Consider the following 14,967-nt stretch of genomic DNA (forward strand, 5'->3'; position numbering starts at 1 on the left):
TCTTTCCAGACAATTATTCCAGAGCCAGTGTGGACAGGAGAGCCTTCAAAAGCCTCCCACTATAGGAGATGGTAGGAGCCTCCTTTCCCAGCTCCTCACTACAGCTGCCTCATTCACCAAGCTTACTATAATTTGCTGGCTAAATTTCCTCTCTGTCACGCCCCCCTTGTCTTGACCCCTTCAGCTATAACCCCCACACCCGCATCCCCAGGGCCGGATTTCCAATTAGGCACACAAGACACGTGCCTAGGGGGGCTGGCATTCCAGGGGCACCTAAAAGTAAAGGGTGGGTTAAACGTTTATTTGTTTTACGGAAAACACAAAGTTCATCTATAGGCCGAAGGAGTGCTGAAGATGCAGCGCCTAGGGACATTTAAGGTGTAAATCCGGCCCTGAGCACCCCGAACCTGGAAGCGTCCCTGCTGCCCATAACCTCCACGTGATCCCTCCCCACCCCGCCGGGCTCACATCCTCAGTCAGCGACGCAATGGGGCTTGACCATCTGCGGGATGTTGAACCGCTACGTGACGACTGTCAGCCCCTCACATCCCCTGCCTCACCCCCAGGGCCCAACCAGCCACGGGCAGGCGCCTGTCGCGGCCCGCGGATCGCTGCCGTGCTTAGGCGCAATCGGGGCGGGGTGGGGGGCGGTAGAGAAAGCAGCCCCAGCCCCAGCCGGGCCGCGAGCGCCTCACCAAACCCCCACCTGGCCACGCGGGCTAGCGCCAGCGAAACCCACCACTCGGACCCTCCCGCAAAGAAGCCCCGCCCCCGCCCCCGCGGCCTGACCGCCAGCCCCACCCCCGTTGCCATAGCGTCGCGGCCCCTCACCAGACGTGCGGCGGCTCGGACAGGCGGTGGAAGCGGGAGGCGAAGCTGAGGAGGGTGACGAAGGCCAGCGGGGCCCAGACCCCGCCTGGAGCTTCCAGGGGAGCCCAGGCCCGCGGAGGGGGAGAGGGACGGCTCGGCTCGCCCGCCGGCCTGCGGGGTCGCCGCTGCCGGAGCCCCCCGCAGCGCGGGCCCGACTCGGGCTGGCAGCACCCCGCCGCCAGCGTCATCCGCGCTCCGACACGAGGGAGGCGCCGGCGGCCGGGCACCACCGCGCACAGCACCAAGGGAAAGGGAGTCCGGGCCGCAGAGCATGGCGGGAAGCGGAGGCTGGTTCCCTCGCCGGGCATGGTGGGAGATGTAGTTCCCCGCGCCGGGGGCCGAAGCGTCACCGCGGCTCAGGTGGCAGGTTCAAGCGAGAGCCGGGTCGGAAATGCCACAGAGCGCGCCCTGCGCAGCGTGAAAGGAAACGGCGGGGACCCGTCCCCTCCCCGCGCGCCCAGCCGGCACCCCGAGATTGCCCTGCCTGACCCCGCCCCCCCCTTCACCGACAGACACCTCTAGACATCCCAAGACTGCCCTACGTGCCCACCTCCCCCATTCACTGACAGACATCCCGTGACTGCCCTGCCCACCCTCCCATTCAGACACCCCGAGATTGCCCTGCCTGCCTCCCCTTCACAGACAGACATCCCGTGACTGCCCTGCCCACCACTCCCCCTTCACTGACAGACACCCTGTGACTGAACTGCCCGCCCCCCCGCATTCACAGATAGACAAACCATGACTGCCCTGCCTCTCCACTTCCCATTCACTGACAGACCCCCAGACACCCCAGCACTGCCCTGCCCCCTTCACTGACAGACACCCTGTGACTGCCATTCCCCATTCACTGACAGAACTCCACAGACATCCCGTGACTGCCCTGCCTACCAATCACTCCCACATTCACTGACAGACTCCCACATCCAGTGACTGCCCATCAGTGACTCCCCCCCACACCCATTAACTGACAGACTCCCCCGCACACACCCAATGACTGCCCTGCCCCTCACCGCGCATACCCACTGCCCCCATTTACTGACAGACCACCCAATGACTCCCCTGCCCACCCACTGTGCACACCCACTGCCTGCCATTCACTGACAGACCACACATACACACAGTGACTGCGCTGTCTACAAACAGCCACAGCTCATGTACATCATGCCCACACCTAGTGCCCGCCCCCATTCACTGACAGACCCCACCCACCACACACATCTGGTGTGCACACAGTGTGCGCACATCCATTGCCCATCCCCATTCACTGACAGACACACCCAGTGACTGCCCTTCCACTGCTCACACACACATCTGCTGGGCACACACAGCACTTGCAATATTTGTCATGCCTATACAATGGTGCTTAATTGATCAGATTCAATTTTATTGCTAGCCAGGTTCACTTTCTGGTTCTTTACCTGTATGCTGCACTCTCTGCATTGCAATTACTTTGGGGGGGGGATGTTTAAATTCAAATTCTTCACTGAAATTTTAGAAAATAATATTAAAACATTTCAGTTAATATGAGGATTTAAAAAATCTTTTCCTCCTTACAAAAATCTAAACTTTGGGCATAAACTAGCCAATTGAGATGCTTTAAGACCTGGAAAAGCAGCTAGAACTACTACTCCCAGAATCCCAGCAACTGGCAGCATGGCTGGGGCCTCATGTGAATGAGACTGGCAGCAGTAACAGACCTATAGAGAGCACGTGAAGGAGGCTGTGTCAGCCAGTGCAATGTTAGCATCTGTGTGACTTCTGTTCATTCAGAGGCGGAGAGACAGAACAGAGCGGTGCTGAAAGTGCAAGATGAGTGCTGCCTTAGTGAAGGTATTTACTGCTACAGGGCCCAGAGACAGAGAGCAGAAGTGGGGCTTTTTCTTTCACTCTGGCTGCACAAAGAGAAGCTCTTACTTCTCCTACAGATAATGCAGCTTCAGCTGGAGGATCTTAAGGTTAATTCAGAAGCATCTGAAGTGCAGACTGTGCTTTTTCAAATAGGGATGTAGCTACCCTCAACCCCACATGTTTTATGGAAGATGGGTTGAAATTGTGGCCCCTTGATCAGATGTAAGTAATCCGTGGATTCAGTTTAAACCCTGAGTCCTGCAATATCCCACATACAGGCAGACCCCTATGCCTGTACAGAGCCACACTGACTGCACTTGGGCTTTGCCCAGGTAGAACAACTTGAAGGATTGAGACCTAAGTTAGTATCTGGTGCCTCCACATAGATGTCTCCAGGAAAGAAATAAACTGCTTAGTATAAGGACAGCTGCAGAACACAGAAAATTTTGTAAGTGATCAGATCGGCTTTCAACATCTAACAAGAGGCATCCCCCCAGACGGCATGTGTGTTTGTGGGGAAGGCAAGGAATTTGGATCAGAGTTTAAACAGCATGTGCAGCAAATGAACTAGAACCATCATAAATTACAATATATGGTATATTAGTCTCCCACAACCTATAGTAGTGGAACCCTCTGCACATGTATTGGGTGGTTAAGAGCGGAGTGATTTTGGGTTATGAGCTGATAAATGATAATTAACAAAATACAGGTGGAGAGTTTCAGCTGGGTTTCTAACCCTTGGGCATACCTCACAGGACCGCTTTTTCCATTTCTAGTCCTATGTTATCCATTGTTGTCTGGGCTGCTGTCTTGAGGCAGGTAATGCCCACAGGGCTGTTATAATGTTGCGGTCAGAATCAACAGATGGCCAGGATGCAAAGAGCCTGGTCGGGCTGATACAGCCTGAGACATATAGGTATCAGTGAGAGCCTGGGAAGAAGTGACACTTGGAGGAAACAGGGTTACAGGGACATGCTGCCCATGGTGCTCCATGTTGAGCCAAGAAGTTCCCGCTGAGCCTCAAGAAGTATTGCTGTATAATTGAACCTATATGCTGTGTGGGCTGTATGCCCCTATTAAAGATGTAAGCTACTGCAATATGATCCATTTTAAGCCATGTAGGATGTAGCCTTCAACTGCCCCCAGCTGTCAGTGTGATCCTCAGCTGAGCAAAGTTAGGGGGGAAGAGTCAGGTTATTAGCCAGTGAAATGAGCTCCGAGGTATAAGTGTCACCAGGATCACTCCTTCCAGCTGATGCTCTCTAAGCATTTTACAGCCATCAGTGCATTAAGCCTCACAGCCTCCTAGTTAAGTAAGAGTTCTCATCCCCCATTTCACACATAGAGGTTATGTCCTGGGTCATGTACTGCAACATCACAAGCAGAGCCAAGCATAGAACACAGGAGTCCTGACTCCGTCAGCTGCTCTGTTCTTTATCCATACTACTCCCAACCTCCTCACTAAAGAATGAGATGTGAATAGAAACAACAGTCAATGGTTCTTCTCAGTGAAGGAGTTTAGGACTCTTCATGAGGAGAGAGTAATATGATTGGGACTTTTCAGCTTGGAAAAGAGATGACTAAGGGAGGATATGATAGAGGTCTATAAATTCATGACTGGTGTGGAGAAAGTAAATAAGGAAGAACTAGGGACAAATGAAATTAATAGGCAGCAGATTTAAAATAAGCAAGAGGAAGTATTTCTTCACATAACTCACAGTCAACCTGTGGAACTCTTTGCCAGAGGATGTTGTGAAGGCCAAGGCTGTAACAGGGTTCAAAAAAGAACTAGATATATTCATGGAGGATAGGTCCATCAATGGCTATTAGTCAGGATGGACAGGGATGGTGTCCCTAACCTCTGTTTGCCAGAAGCTGGGGATGGATCAGTGGATAATTACCTGTTTTGTTTATTACCTCTGGTGCACCTAGCATTGGCTACTGTTGGAAGACAGGATACTGGGCTAGATGGACTTTTGGCTTGACCCAGTATGGCTGTTCTAATGTTCTTAGGGTCATGAATCTTCTTTGGAATCTGATCGCACTTCTGCACACCCAGCATGTGACTGGGAGGACTTACTGCCCCGGATCTTCTCTTCACCACCACTTTTTGGGCCTTTTCACATCTCTGGAAGGCAGTGTTAACTTGAGCTGGCACTGGCTCAAGTGCCAAAGGGTCCCAAGTTGTAAAGTAAATGTGATGCTTTCCCCTCATCCCCAGGGGCCTTGAAACTAAAGAGCAAGGTCATCAGCATGACACAATTTACATGCATGACACTCAGTTAGCAAATGATCAGGCATACTGCAGAAACAGAGAGAGAGAGAGAGAGAGAGAGAGAGCAAGCAGGAAAATGTCTTCCTTGAATGGGAGGTTACAGCCAGGGAACAGAGAAGCAAAGGGAAGATATTGCCAACTCCAAGTGTTCAAAAATTCTGAGCAAGATCCCAAAGAAAGATGAACAAAATTAATACATTTTGGATGCTTTTTCTTTGCCTTCTGGTTTTTGATTCCTTAGAGTTTGTGGTTTCCAGTTTTGATCTGCAATCATGACAGCTAGAAAGTTACTATTTTTTTAAATGAAAGCTGAGATTTTCACATAATCTAATGACTCCAGGAGCTGAGGCTTTGTGAAAAATCACCAAACAGCATGAATGTCACAGGAAAATCCCAAGAGCTGGCAACATTGCAGCATTCCTTCCTTCCCTGCCCTCCTACCAACCATTCCTCTGGTGAACTTTGGCTGGGATAATTCAGTCAAACATTTACATTCTGTAAACAGTTTAAATTAATCTAATATTTAGCTATGAAAATAATTTAGTACTTAGATACAGGACTGGAACTCAGGACTCCTGGATTTTAGTTCTGGTTCTGCCATTGTCACACGAGTCAATGGACAAATCACTTTCTCTCTCTGATAGTGTTCCCCTCTGTAAAATGAGGATATCATGACACTGCATTTTTTTTGGGGGGGGGGAGAAGGGGTGGCATACGAGAGTTAATTTATTAACATTTTTGAAGTGCTTTGGCGTCCTCCAAAGGCAGGAGCTAGAGGTTTGTTATTCGTTAATAAGAAATACAAACAAGCCATGTGTACAGAGGAGGAACCTTTGTTACATGTTATACACAGTGTATTCCAAGTTTTACACAAAGACAGTCCCTGCTTGGAGGAGCTGGCATCTTTGTGATAACAGAAACTCTGTTTTTAGAACCTGCTCTCCTTTTATTATCCCACCGAGTTGTATTTCTGCACTGGCAGCTTCCAGCAACCCAAAAGTCTCTATAAATATTTTACCCATCGTGACAAAAGCCAGATATCACAGTGATGGGCTCAATATAGCAACCTAAAGAGAATTATAGGTGTGGCTAGTACAGGGTATTCACTCACAACAGAACTGAATCCTGCCAGCTCCTGTTGCTGAAACTTCTGAACACAGGAAGCTATTAAGAATTTGGATTCTGGCACTTTTCTCATTGGCTGTAGGGACCGAGCCTTCCCCCACCCCAGCTGAGTGAAAAGAGAAGGCAGGGTCATGTGGCTTTCACTCTTTGGAGTGAACTGCACACACAGACCATGGATTCCTCTGGAAAGGTGAGATCCAACGGGTTTAAAGCAGCTGTGGGAGCTTTCTTGGTTCCATAGTTAAACTGGAGATTAGCTTCCCTGCACTCAGTACTTGCTTGGATGAGTAACTTCTGTTCCATATTGAAAACATGCATGTCGGTGAATGGCTCAAAGGGCTGGCCCATGCCACTGAGGTTTCAAATGGAGCTTCTCATTGTACACAAAAGGGAATTTTACTTTAAAAATCAATGTCATGATAAAGAAGCCCACATCTGAAAGTGACAAAGATGTTTTGAAGGGCCCAAACTCACCTGACTTGTATCCTTGTTGAAATGCATCAAACTTGGTCAAATTTTCAAAGGAGCAGAGGAAAAATGCTTCCCTCTAGCTGAGAAACTGCTACCATTACCATCATGTAATCCACTCTCCTCTCTCTCCCCTCAGCCAGTTCTTTATAGTTATTTCCGAAGTTCCTGCTCCTGGAGAGTGAGAATTGGTAAGATCTGGTGTTTACTACTTCTTTGCTCTGGCACTGTCAACCCACCACCTTTCTTGAACACTAATTCCCTTCACTAACCAAACTAATCAGTGACCCACTGAGTGAGTGAGAGAGAGAGAGAGAGAGATCAGCAGACATGCAACTGAAAAGACAGTGACGGTTTCCTCCACTTTTCCAGCGGGAGGAGAGAGCAAACACCAGAATCAATTTGCATTTGGCGAAGGGGAAGGCTAGTAGGGGATCAAGAGAATAACCATTTCATGTACCCAGTTGAAACTCCAGTGACCATGGACAGACCAGATACTTACTGGGGCTGAAGGAATATTGGTGTGTGTTTGTTACAAACTTTTAACCATCTGCCCACCTTTGGTAGTATAAGGGGGGATCTCTGCTGTCCTTTCTTCTCAGCCCTGGACTCTCAGTAGTGGGCTCTGGGTGACTCCCCCTGCCCTCAGTAGTTCCTTTTTTATTTTCAGACGCTCTCTGGAGCTAGTTAGAGGGACATATTTCCTTCATAAAGCTAATGTAATCCAGATTCCCACATTCTTTAAAGAGGCTCCGTGTTCTGTGCTTGCAGTGATACCGCCTCAAAGTGTGTGATCTTATCTGATCCTGCAAGTTAAGCAGGGTGGGGCCTGCTCATCACTTGGATGGGGACAAGTTAAAACAAGGTTTTGCCAGAAGTTACATGGGTGACACAGAGCAATCTCCCTTGTGAGCTACCACTGACCCTACACCCCAAGGTGCTTTAATGCAGGGCATAATGGGGGTTATTCAATAGGATGTTAGTACTGACCTCCGTGCCCCAGCAAAGTACTAGGGGGCACTGTATGACAGAGCCACTGTCTTCCATAGCAGATCTAAAACAACCATTCTGAAGGGAAAGGGGTTTCTTGTTTTGTTTTTAAATACTCTTCAATTGAGATTTTAAAACTTTATGAGCCCATTTTCCTTGGAACCTAGCTTTTTAGCTCTCTCTGCCTCTCAATCTATATGTTGTGTTCCTCTAGCACTGGCTCTGAAGGGAATCGCCTATGATCAGGAACCAGTGAACCTCCTGAAGGATGGAGGACAGCAGGTAAGAGGGCAACTACAGTCAGCCTCTCCCTAAGCTGGCACACAGGCTAAGCCTAGGCATCACTAGAAATTTGGCAGCCCAGGATTATCAGAGGGCAAAGGAAATGGGATATATGTTGCCTGCTGTAAAAAGAGCTGTCCAATAGCTCACTTCAGACTTTTTTCCATAGCTAACTGTAGCCTCTGACCTCTTCAGCATCCCCAACTCCCTTAAGTATAGGCTGAGATCAAGAAAATGTCCTGAAACTCACATGTATCAGGCCATAGAGTTGTCTCTCCATGGGAAGGGGCATTAGCACTATTGCTTGGGGGACTTAAAACTAGAACTGGACAGCATGCTAGGGAAGCTCACCGTCCTGCCTTAGCCTCCAGGAAGGAGGACGAGAGAGATTGCATAAGACCTAATAGTTTCCTTCCCTCTCTAATGTCTGTGACATTATCCAGGAGGCTGCAGGGAGGCTCTCTGCCTTCAATTGGCATGGGGGAACCAAGCTCATCATCAAGTGCTGCGATTTCCAAGTATAGTCCTGGGTTGTGGATGGGTGGCACCAGAAAATGGAGGCATTTGTCCCGGAGATGCCTGAACCACATTGTAGGGAGTGACTGCCTGGGGCACAGTAGCCCTGTAGCACCACTGAGGCAGAAATCTGCATATGACAACATGGCCAAGCCAAGAATAAGGATAGTGCAATTGCACGGCTGCGGGGGATCAGGGATGGATCTTGCCTTGTCACTTGGATCAATGGATAATGTGGGGGTAATGCACGTGGAGTGACCCCTAGGCCCCAACAGGAGTGCCTCCTGGTGCCCAAAGGAGAGTCATAATGTACCAGGACCATTAGGCCTGAAGCAAAGGAAGGAGCCAAGGAGAAAACATAGTGGAGAAGCCTCAGGGTTTCAGCAGTATCAGAGAGAGCAAGACTGCAAATCCATTTGCAAGCAGGGGAATTGGGAGACAGGGTAGCTCCCACCAAACAATCGGACATGGAGAGATAATATACAGAGCTGTGAGACCCTTGAGGCTTTCCCTTTCAGAGAGGAATACTTGGCTCTTCTTGGCTATAGTATAGTAATCCCAGTGTCTTCTCTCCAGTTTTCTACTGAATTCCAGGTAGTAAATCCAATGCAGCAGGTCCCAGCCCTGAAAATCGATGGCGTCACCTTGTCTCAGTCGGTGAGTAGCCCAGCCAGCTCTGCCCATTAATCATTTACTGTGTCCTGCTGCCCAGAGGGAGGACTTTGCCCCTACAGAGTGCCTGGTCTCTGAGTTAGAGAGCACAGGGTATCATTCTGTGATGAGGAAAATGGTCCCCGCTGGGAAGCGTATACCAAGCAGCGCCTGCAGGGAGACTGCCAGGGGAAGTTGTCTTCCTCTTCAGATGGGAGATTACTCTGTATCAGGCACAAAGGCACCTGACATTAGTGATCACAGTTCAGATGCTGTCTCAGAATCCCACCTTTTACTGGGTAATTTGTCTTTCCGTAGCTTCTGCCAGGGAGAGAGATCACTTGTGAGATGAGCCAGGAGGGCTCCAGGTTCCTCAGGGAGTTCTTCCACATCACAAAAGCACACTGTTTGGCATGGTGGTAACCTCTGATCAGAAGAGGCCAGACCTCAGACAGGAAATCTGTCTTTAACTCCTGCTCCTTTGCTATGCAATGGGGCTGGCCTCTCCTCCCCAGCCCTCCAGTATCTTACCCATGTCTCCTTGCAGCTGGCCATAATTCAGTACCTGGAAGAGACCCGGCCTAACCCCAGGCTGCTGCCTCAAGATCTGAAGAAGAGAGCCCAAGCCCGGATGATTTCGGATCACATTGTTTCTGGCATTCAGCCCCTGCAGGTACTGTCCTGTCACAAACAGGCGGATGGGACTTCCAGATTGGGTTTGCAGCTGTCTGTGGCTCTCAAACATTGTGACAGTATCATTCTGTTGAAGGGAAATAGAGTGGCAGATCTCACACAGACATTGGCATAGGATCGAATCCAGACTCAGCATGGTTAGCAGCATCTACCTGTTTTGCTGATTGAAAACAGCAAGGCACTTCCTGCAAAGACCACATGCTCTGACCCTGAGAAACATCCATGGTTCCCAGGGCTTCTATTCAAGAAGAGCTGAATTTACAAGCAGCGCAGCAGGTTCCAGTTGCAGGGGTTAGTGCCTCTTGGCAGGGTGCAGAGAGAGCTCCAGGCAAAGAAGTGTGATGTTTTGTAAGAAGGGCAATTCTGAGAAAGAACTGGGATGTGTGGGCCTGTGATCCAGAGACTGAAACCTCGAGTGACCCAAAGGGCTGAGTTTGGGACTGGGGATTAGGGACTGACACCGTATAAGCCCAGCTGACCCTGTTTTGTGTATGACCTGTGGCACGGTTCAGCCTGCTGGATCAAGCTAATTTGGGGACTCTTTGGCCTCCTCAGAACCTGAGTTTCCTGAAACAAGTGGGAGGAGAGAAGAAGCTGGAATGGGCTCAAGGCTCTATCGCACGAGGTTTCCAAGGTACGTCTGCATTGAATTAATCAGCACATCTGCAAATAGCACAAAGCACTGGATGAGCAGTCTGTTGGGCAATCTGCTCCAAAGTCCTGCTTTCTACTGCACAGGAACAGAACAATAAATCATCTAGTCTGGTATCATCTGCTGCCATGCTGGAGCAGACCAAGGGCCCATCTAACCCAATTTATACCCCTGTATCCTGAACCTTCCTGTTCTTCTTCTTTCCAGTTCTGCTCTTTAGTCTCTTCGTGTGGGGAAGCCCCTCTCCCTGCCACTAACAGCGGAGGCAAGGGGCAGAGGGGAAGAATAGGAAGCCTATTTTGTCCTTTTGAAACCATCTTGGGTCCAAAATGGCTGAGTCCCAAAGCACCCTCCTTCCTCAGCTCCAGTGAGAGTCTCCTTCCCTGTAAGTGCTGCCCTGGGTTGCTTTCTTCTAGCCCAACTCAGGGTACTTTGGTGCACAACACTCAATCCAAAAGGCTGCTGGCAATCTAGCTCTTCAGCACACCCCTTTAAACTGCTGAAAGTGGGAGTTGCTGATTCCTGACGCAGTGTACTGTCTCTTTCTGCAGCTCTGGAGCAGATCCTGCAGCACACAGCTGGGCGCTATTGCATTGGGGATGAGGTAAGGAGATCAGACAGAGCACAGCTTGCAGAAGGCACGGACAGCCTAGCATTTATCTGGGACTGGGTTAAAACATCTCCCACACAGTGGTGGAGGTCAAAGGCTTTGGGCATAGAGGCTGTGGAGTCCCAGCACAACCACACCCTGTGCTTGAGGTATATGCAGACAGAGCATTCCCTGGGCCTCATCACAGAAAGCAGGGCTGCATGCATCCTACTCAACCCATTGCCTGCTCTCCTTCCCTAGCTCCTTCTCCTTTGGGGAGTAGCCATGTTATTGCATTTCACACAGGAGGAAGACAGCTCTCCATTTCCCAGCTCTGTGGGGATGGCAAAAAGCCATGTGCTATAAGAGACATTTGCTTGGCCCTGTCCATATGCTATCTATCTGATTAGATAAGATAATGGGAATTGGCTGGAGATTGGGGAATAGGATACAGTGTCTTTCATCTCATGGGCCTCGGATCCAAACTAGCCTATCAATAGAAACACAGCTGTTTTCATTCACCAGCAGGTTAATGGCCCCCTGCGTGAAATGACTTGGTGACACCTCAGTCCTGTCACTGGTGGGTAGGCATCTGCAGCACAAACCAGCCAACTAAAGTCTAAGGACTAAAACTCCTTTGAGGTGGCCACACCTGGTCCAAGCAGTGGCTGTGGTGATGCCCATTGACACAGGGCTCAGTCTCCAGCCCTGCCACGTCAGCACCAAGTTATCACTAACATTTTAAAGAAAACCAAACAGCCTAACCAGTACAGCTCATTTTGCTACCATTTCCAGCCAGAGCAGAAAGTATGAGAGACTTCAGGTGGCTGCCCAATCCCTTAGCTTAACGTCCTAGTCCTGCAGTTGCTTCACCCCACTAACCCATGGGAGGAAGCTTGGTTTGGTAGCTAAGGTACTGGACTGGGACCTGATAAATCTTCAGCTACGTTAAGGGCATAATAAAGAAGCTGTTCTTAATGTCCACTGAAGGTAGGATGAGAAGTAATGGGCTTAAACTGCAGCAAGGGAGATTTAGGTTAGATATAAGGGGAAATTTTCAAACTATAAGGGTAGTTAAGTTCTGGAATAGGCTTCCAAGGGAGGCTGGGGAATCCCCATCACTGGAGTTTTTAAGAACAGGCTAGACAAACACCTGTTAGGGATAGTTAAGTTCACTTGTTCCTGCCTCAGTACAGGGGGATGGACTTGATGACCCCTCGCCTCCCTTCTAGTCCTATATTTCTATGAAGAAATCTGGGTAAATTCCTTGCTCTGCCACAGTGTCATTAAATGACCCTGGGCAAATCACTACTCTCTCTATGCCTCAGTTCTCCATCTCTAAAATGGAAATAGTAGTACTTTTCCCCGCACTCTTTGTCTGTCCTATTTAGGTTGTAAGCTCTGTAGTGCAGGGACTGTCTGTTAAACTGTGTGTGTACACATACAGCCAAGCACAATGGGTCTTTGGTCTTGGTTGGTTCCACTTGGAGCTATTGCAATGCAAATAATAAGCGAGGTTCACTTATCACACATCCAACTCTCCATCTCCAACTGGCTGTCTCCTCCCTCTTTGGAGGGGCACCTGGATTTGTTTGCACAGTGGCAGGGTTGCCCTAGGAATCTCATGGTGCAGGGCTGAACTAATGAATTGGTCTCCATGGTGCATAATCATGCAGCTCTCCTGGGGCCAACGGCAAGCAGCTGCAAGTGATTCCCAGGGTTCCATTCCGCATTGTTCCCACACCCAGCAACTGAGCCAGCTTGCAGAAAGAGAGACCTGTGCAGCCCTGGAGCTCCCAATTTGACCCTTTCATGCTGCATGGAAGCTGGTAAAAGAATAATTGCCCTCCCTCCATTGTGGAAGGAGCAAACAAGCTTCGTTTCAACATGGCAACACCCATCCCAGTAGAAAGTGGACTGAGAGCCTACAAGCCCCCAAAAGGCATCAGAAAGTAACAGTTTATGGTCACTACTGTTCCAGATAACCCTGGGGCAGCTGCCCTAGAGGTGAAAAGCTTTGTATCCCACCCCCACCCCTGAGCCAGTCAGGCCCCTCTTCTTTCATTTTGTGTAACACCTGGTGCCAGTGGAAAGTAAACACTGAACATTAACATGTACAATCATTTTCATCTGTCAGCAGGTCACCTCTCCTGCACTGGCATGGATTGGGTTTGGGATAGCTGTAGTTTGCAATTGAAACAACCACCCACTGTTGATTCCAGGCCCTGAAAGGACCTGGACTGGGAGGCAGCCTCCTGCTCTTCATAGGGCCCACTCTAGCATCAGAACTGTACAGAACAGGGTGAGTGCTGAGAAGGGCCTTTTGGGGAAAAAACAGGCCTGCCAAGCTGTAGCTCCAGCCAGTGCACTAAAGGGCAGTAGGGTGGGTTTTGAATTGCTTTGACCAGTTTTCTTTGCTCCATTGCAGGTTTCCATAGCTGACTTGTGCTTGGTCCCTCAGGTTTACAATGCTGAGAGGTAAATGACGGCTGGTCAGCTCCATTAGACTCCATTTCTTGCATGAGAGGCCCAGTTGATGGCCAAGTCTGACCTCTCTCCTGCTGATGCTCAGGCCAATTAGGATAGCACTCCCCACCCCCCAGCTTACATTGCCATCAGGGTATTCTTCTCACCATGATTTTTTCCATTTCCTAACCCCTGTATCTTTTGAGCGCTCACAAAAACGAGGAGCTGGGATTTCTTCCCTAAGACCCCCAGAGCAAGACTGGCAGCTACCCTCACATGAGCTTAGACAGGCCAGATTCTGTGTCCCTACCTATGCAGAAAGCATAGGAAACACAGCCTCTTAGGGCTAGTAGAAGCCCTTACTGAAAGGGCCTCTTGCAGCCAGAACTGCAGTGTTGCACACTCTAGGAGAGAGAAGATACTTGGATATCATAATGACTGGCAACCTTATTTATAAAAAAAAAAAAAGGGTGGGGGGGAGAGAGAGAGGCTGTAACACCAGTGCGGGCATCCACTCTAGGAAAAAAGGTATGTTTCTTGCCACATGCTAACCAACACAATGTAACACACAGGAGGTAAAATCCTAGTGAAGACAAGGCTGCTTTCACACATTAGCAGGCCAAGGTAGATCCTAGGGATGAGCTTAGCTAACACATGATCAGAACACACCTTTTTTCCTGGTGCAGACTAGGCCCCACTCTGCCAGATGATTCTCCCCTGCTTGACTTTTCTGGAGCTGTGTGCTGATCATGTTGCCCTGGGTCCGTGGAGCAGGGATTCTGTAGAACTCCCCCTTAGTGCTTGCTGCTGGACTGTCTAGCTGGGAGTATCTGACTGCATCTCTCTGCCCTTTGTAGATTTAAAGTGGACCTGGCTCCATACCCCACGATAACCAGAATCAATAAAGCCCTTCTGGAGCTAGAGGCATTCCAAGTGAGCCACCCATGCCGGCAGCCTGATACCCCTGCAGAGCTGCGAGCCTAAGGCCTTCCTACAAGCGGGCTCTGTTCCTCTCTAAAGCATGAGGGCAGGGGTGGCAGAGAAACGGATCACACCCTGCCGGAAAAAGAAAGCCACACAAGTGCCCAGCAGGCACCCATAGCACTGATGCATCCTTGCCAGCTGCAAAGAAGAAAGAGAGCAAGCACCACTGCCCCTTTACTCTGAAAGTAGCTGTGCATGGCCCATTGCAGATCTGAGTATGGTAGGGAAAGGTGATGCTTATCCCAATCAATGTTTAACTACCTTCAGTCTCACCATGCAGTAGATTAAAGGAGAAACATCAATAGCTATCTTGAGCCCTGCATTTGTGTGGCTTTGGACCCAGGAATGGGCTTGCTGAAGATATCTTAGCTCTTTTATTGTGGAGGGTGAGGGCAATACCCTTTGACAGGAAATGTTCATAGCAAGATTGAGTTGTACCTATAGGACAAGGCCAGCTTGAGGATGCCTCACTTTCACCAGCCATGGAAGAATATCAAAGAACCACTCAGCGCATAGAGTAAAACTAGGCCATTAACACACTAGGCCTGATTGTCC

General features: G+C 49.5%; 2 protein-coding genes across 5 annotated transcripts in view; one reads left to right on the forward strand and one right to left on the reverse strand.

Moving 5' to 3' along the window:
- The window catches only part of POMT2 (protein O-mannosyltransferase 2), a 48,971-nt gene extending 47,756 nt beyond the window's left edge, over nucleotides 1–1,215 (reverse strand). Inside the window, exon 1 of the mRNA XM_073349282.1 lies at nucleotides 832–1,215. Within this exon, the coding sequence (XP_073205383.1) occupies nucleotides 832–1,178 (347 nt within the window). The 5' untranslated portion in view covers nucleotides 1,179–1,215. The remainder of the gene's footprint in view (nucleotides 1–831) is intronic.
- Nucleotides 818–14,714, forward strand: GSTZ1 (glutathione S-transferase zeta 1). Of its 4 annotated transcripts, none has more exons than XM_073349283.1 (9): nucleotides 818–1,230; nucleotides 6,729–6,780; nucleotides 7,794–7,861; nucleotides 8,954–9,034; nucleotides 9,576–9,701; nucleotides 10,277–10,355; nucleotides 10,925–10,977; nucleotides 13,391–13,440; nucleotides 14,286–14,714. In XM_073349283.1, exons 1-9 carry the CDS (start codon nucleotides 1,177–1,179, stop codon nucleotides 14,410–14,412), a joined length of 690 nt encoding a protein of 229 aa, XP_073205384.1. In that variant the 5' UTR covers nucleotides 818–1,176; the 3' UTR covers nucleotides 14,413–14,714. The 4 variants fall into 4 exon arrangements, with proteins under 4 accessions (XP_073205384.1, XP_073205385.1, XP_073205386.1 ...); XM_073349284.1 differs by lacking the exon at nucleotides 818–1,230 and adding an exon at nucleotides 2,398–2,703; XM_073349285.1 differs by lacking the exon at nucleotides 818–1,230 and adding an exon at nucleotides 5,249–6,311.
- The last annotated feature ends 253 nt before the right edge of the window (nucleotides 14,715–14,967 follow it).

This window comes from Lepidochelys kempii, chromosome 6, assembly GCF_965140265.1.
Source record: "Lepidochelys kempii isolate rLepKem1 chromosome 6, rLepKem1.hap2, whole genome shotgun sequence".
NCBI classification, from domain to species: Eukaryota; Metazoa; Chordata; order Testudines; family Cheloniidae; genus Lepidochelys; species Lepidochelys kempii.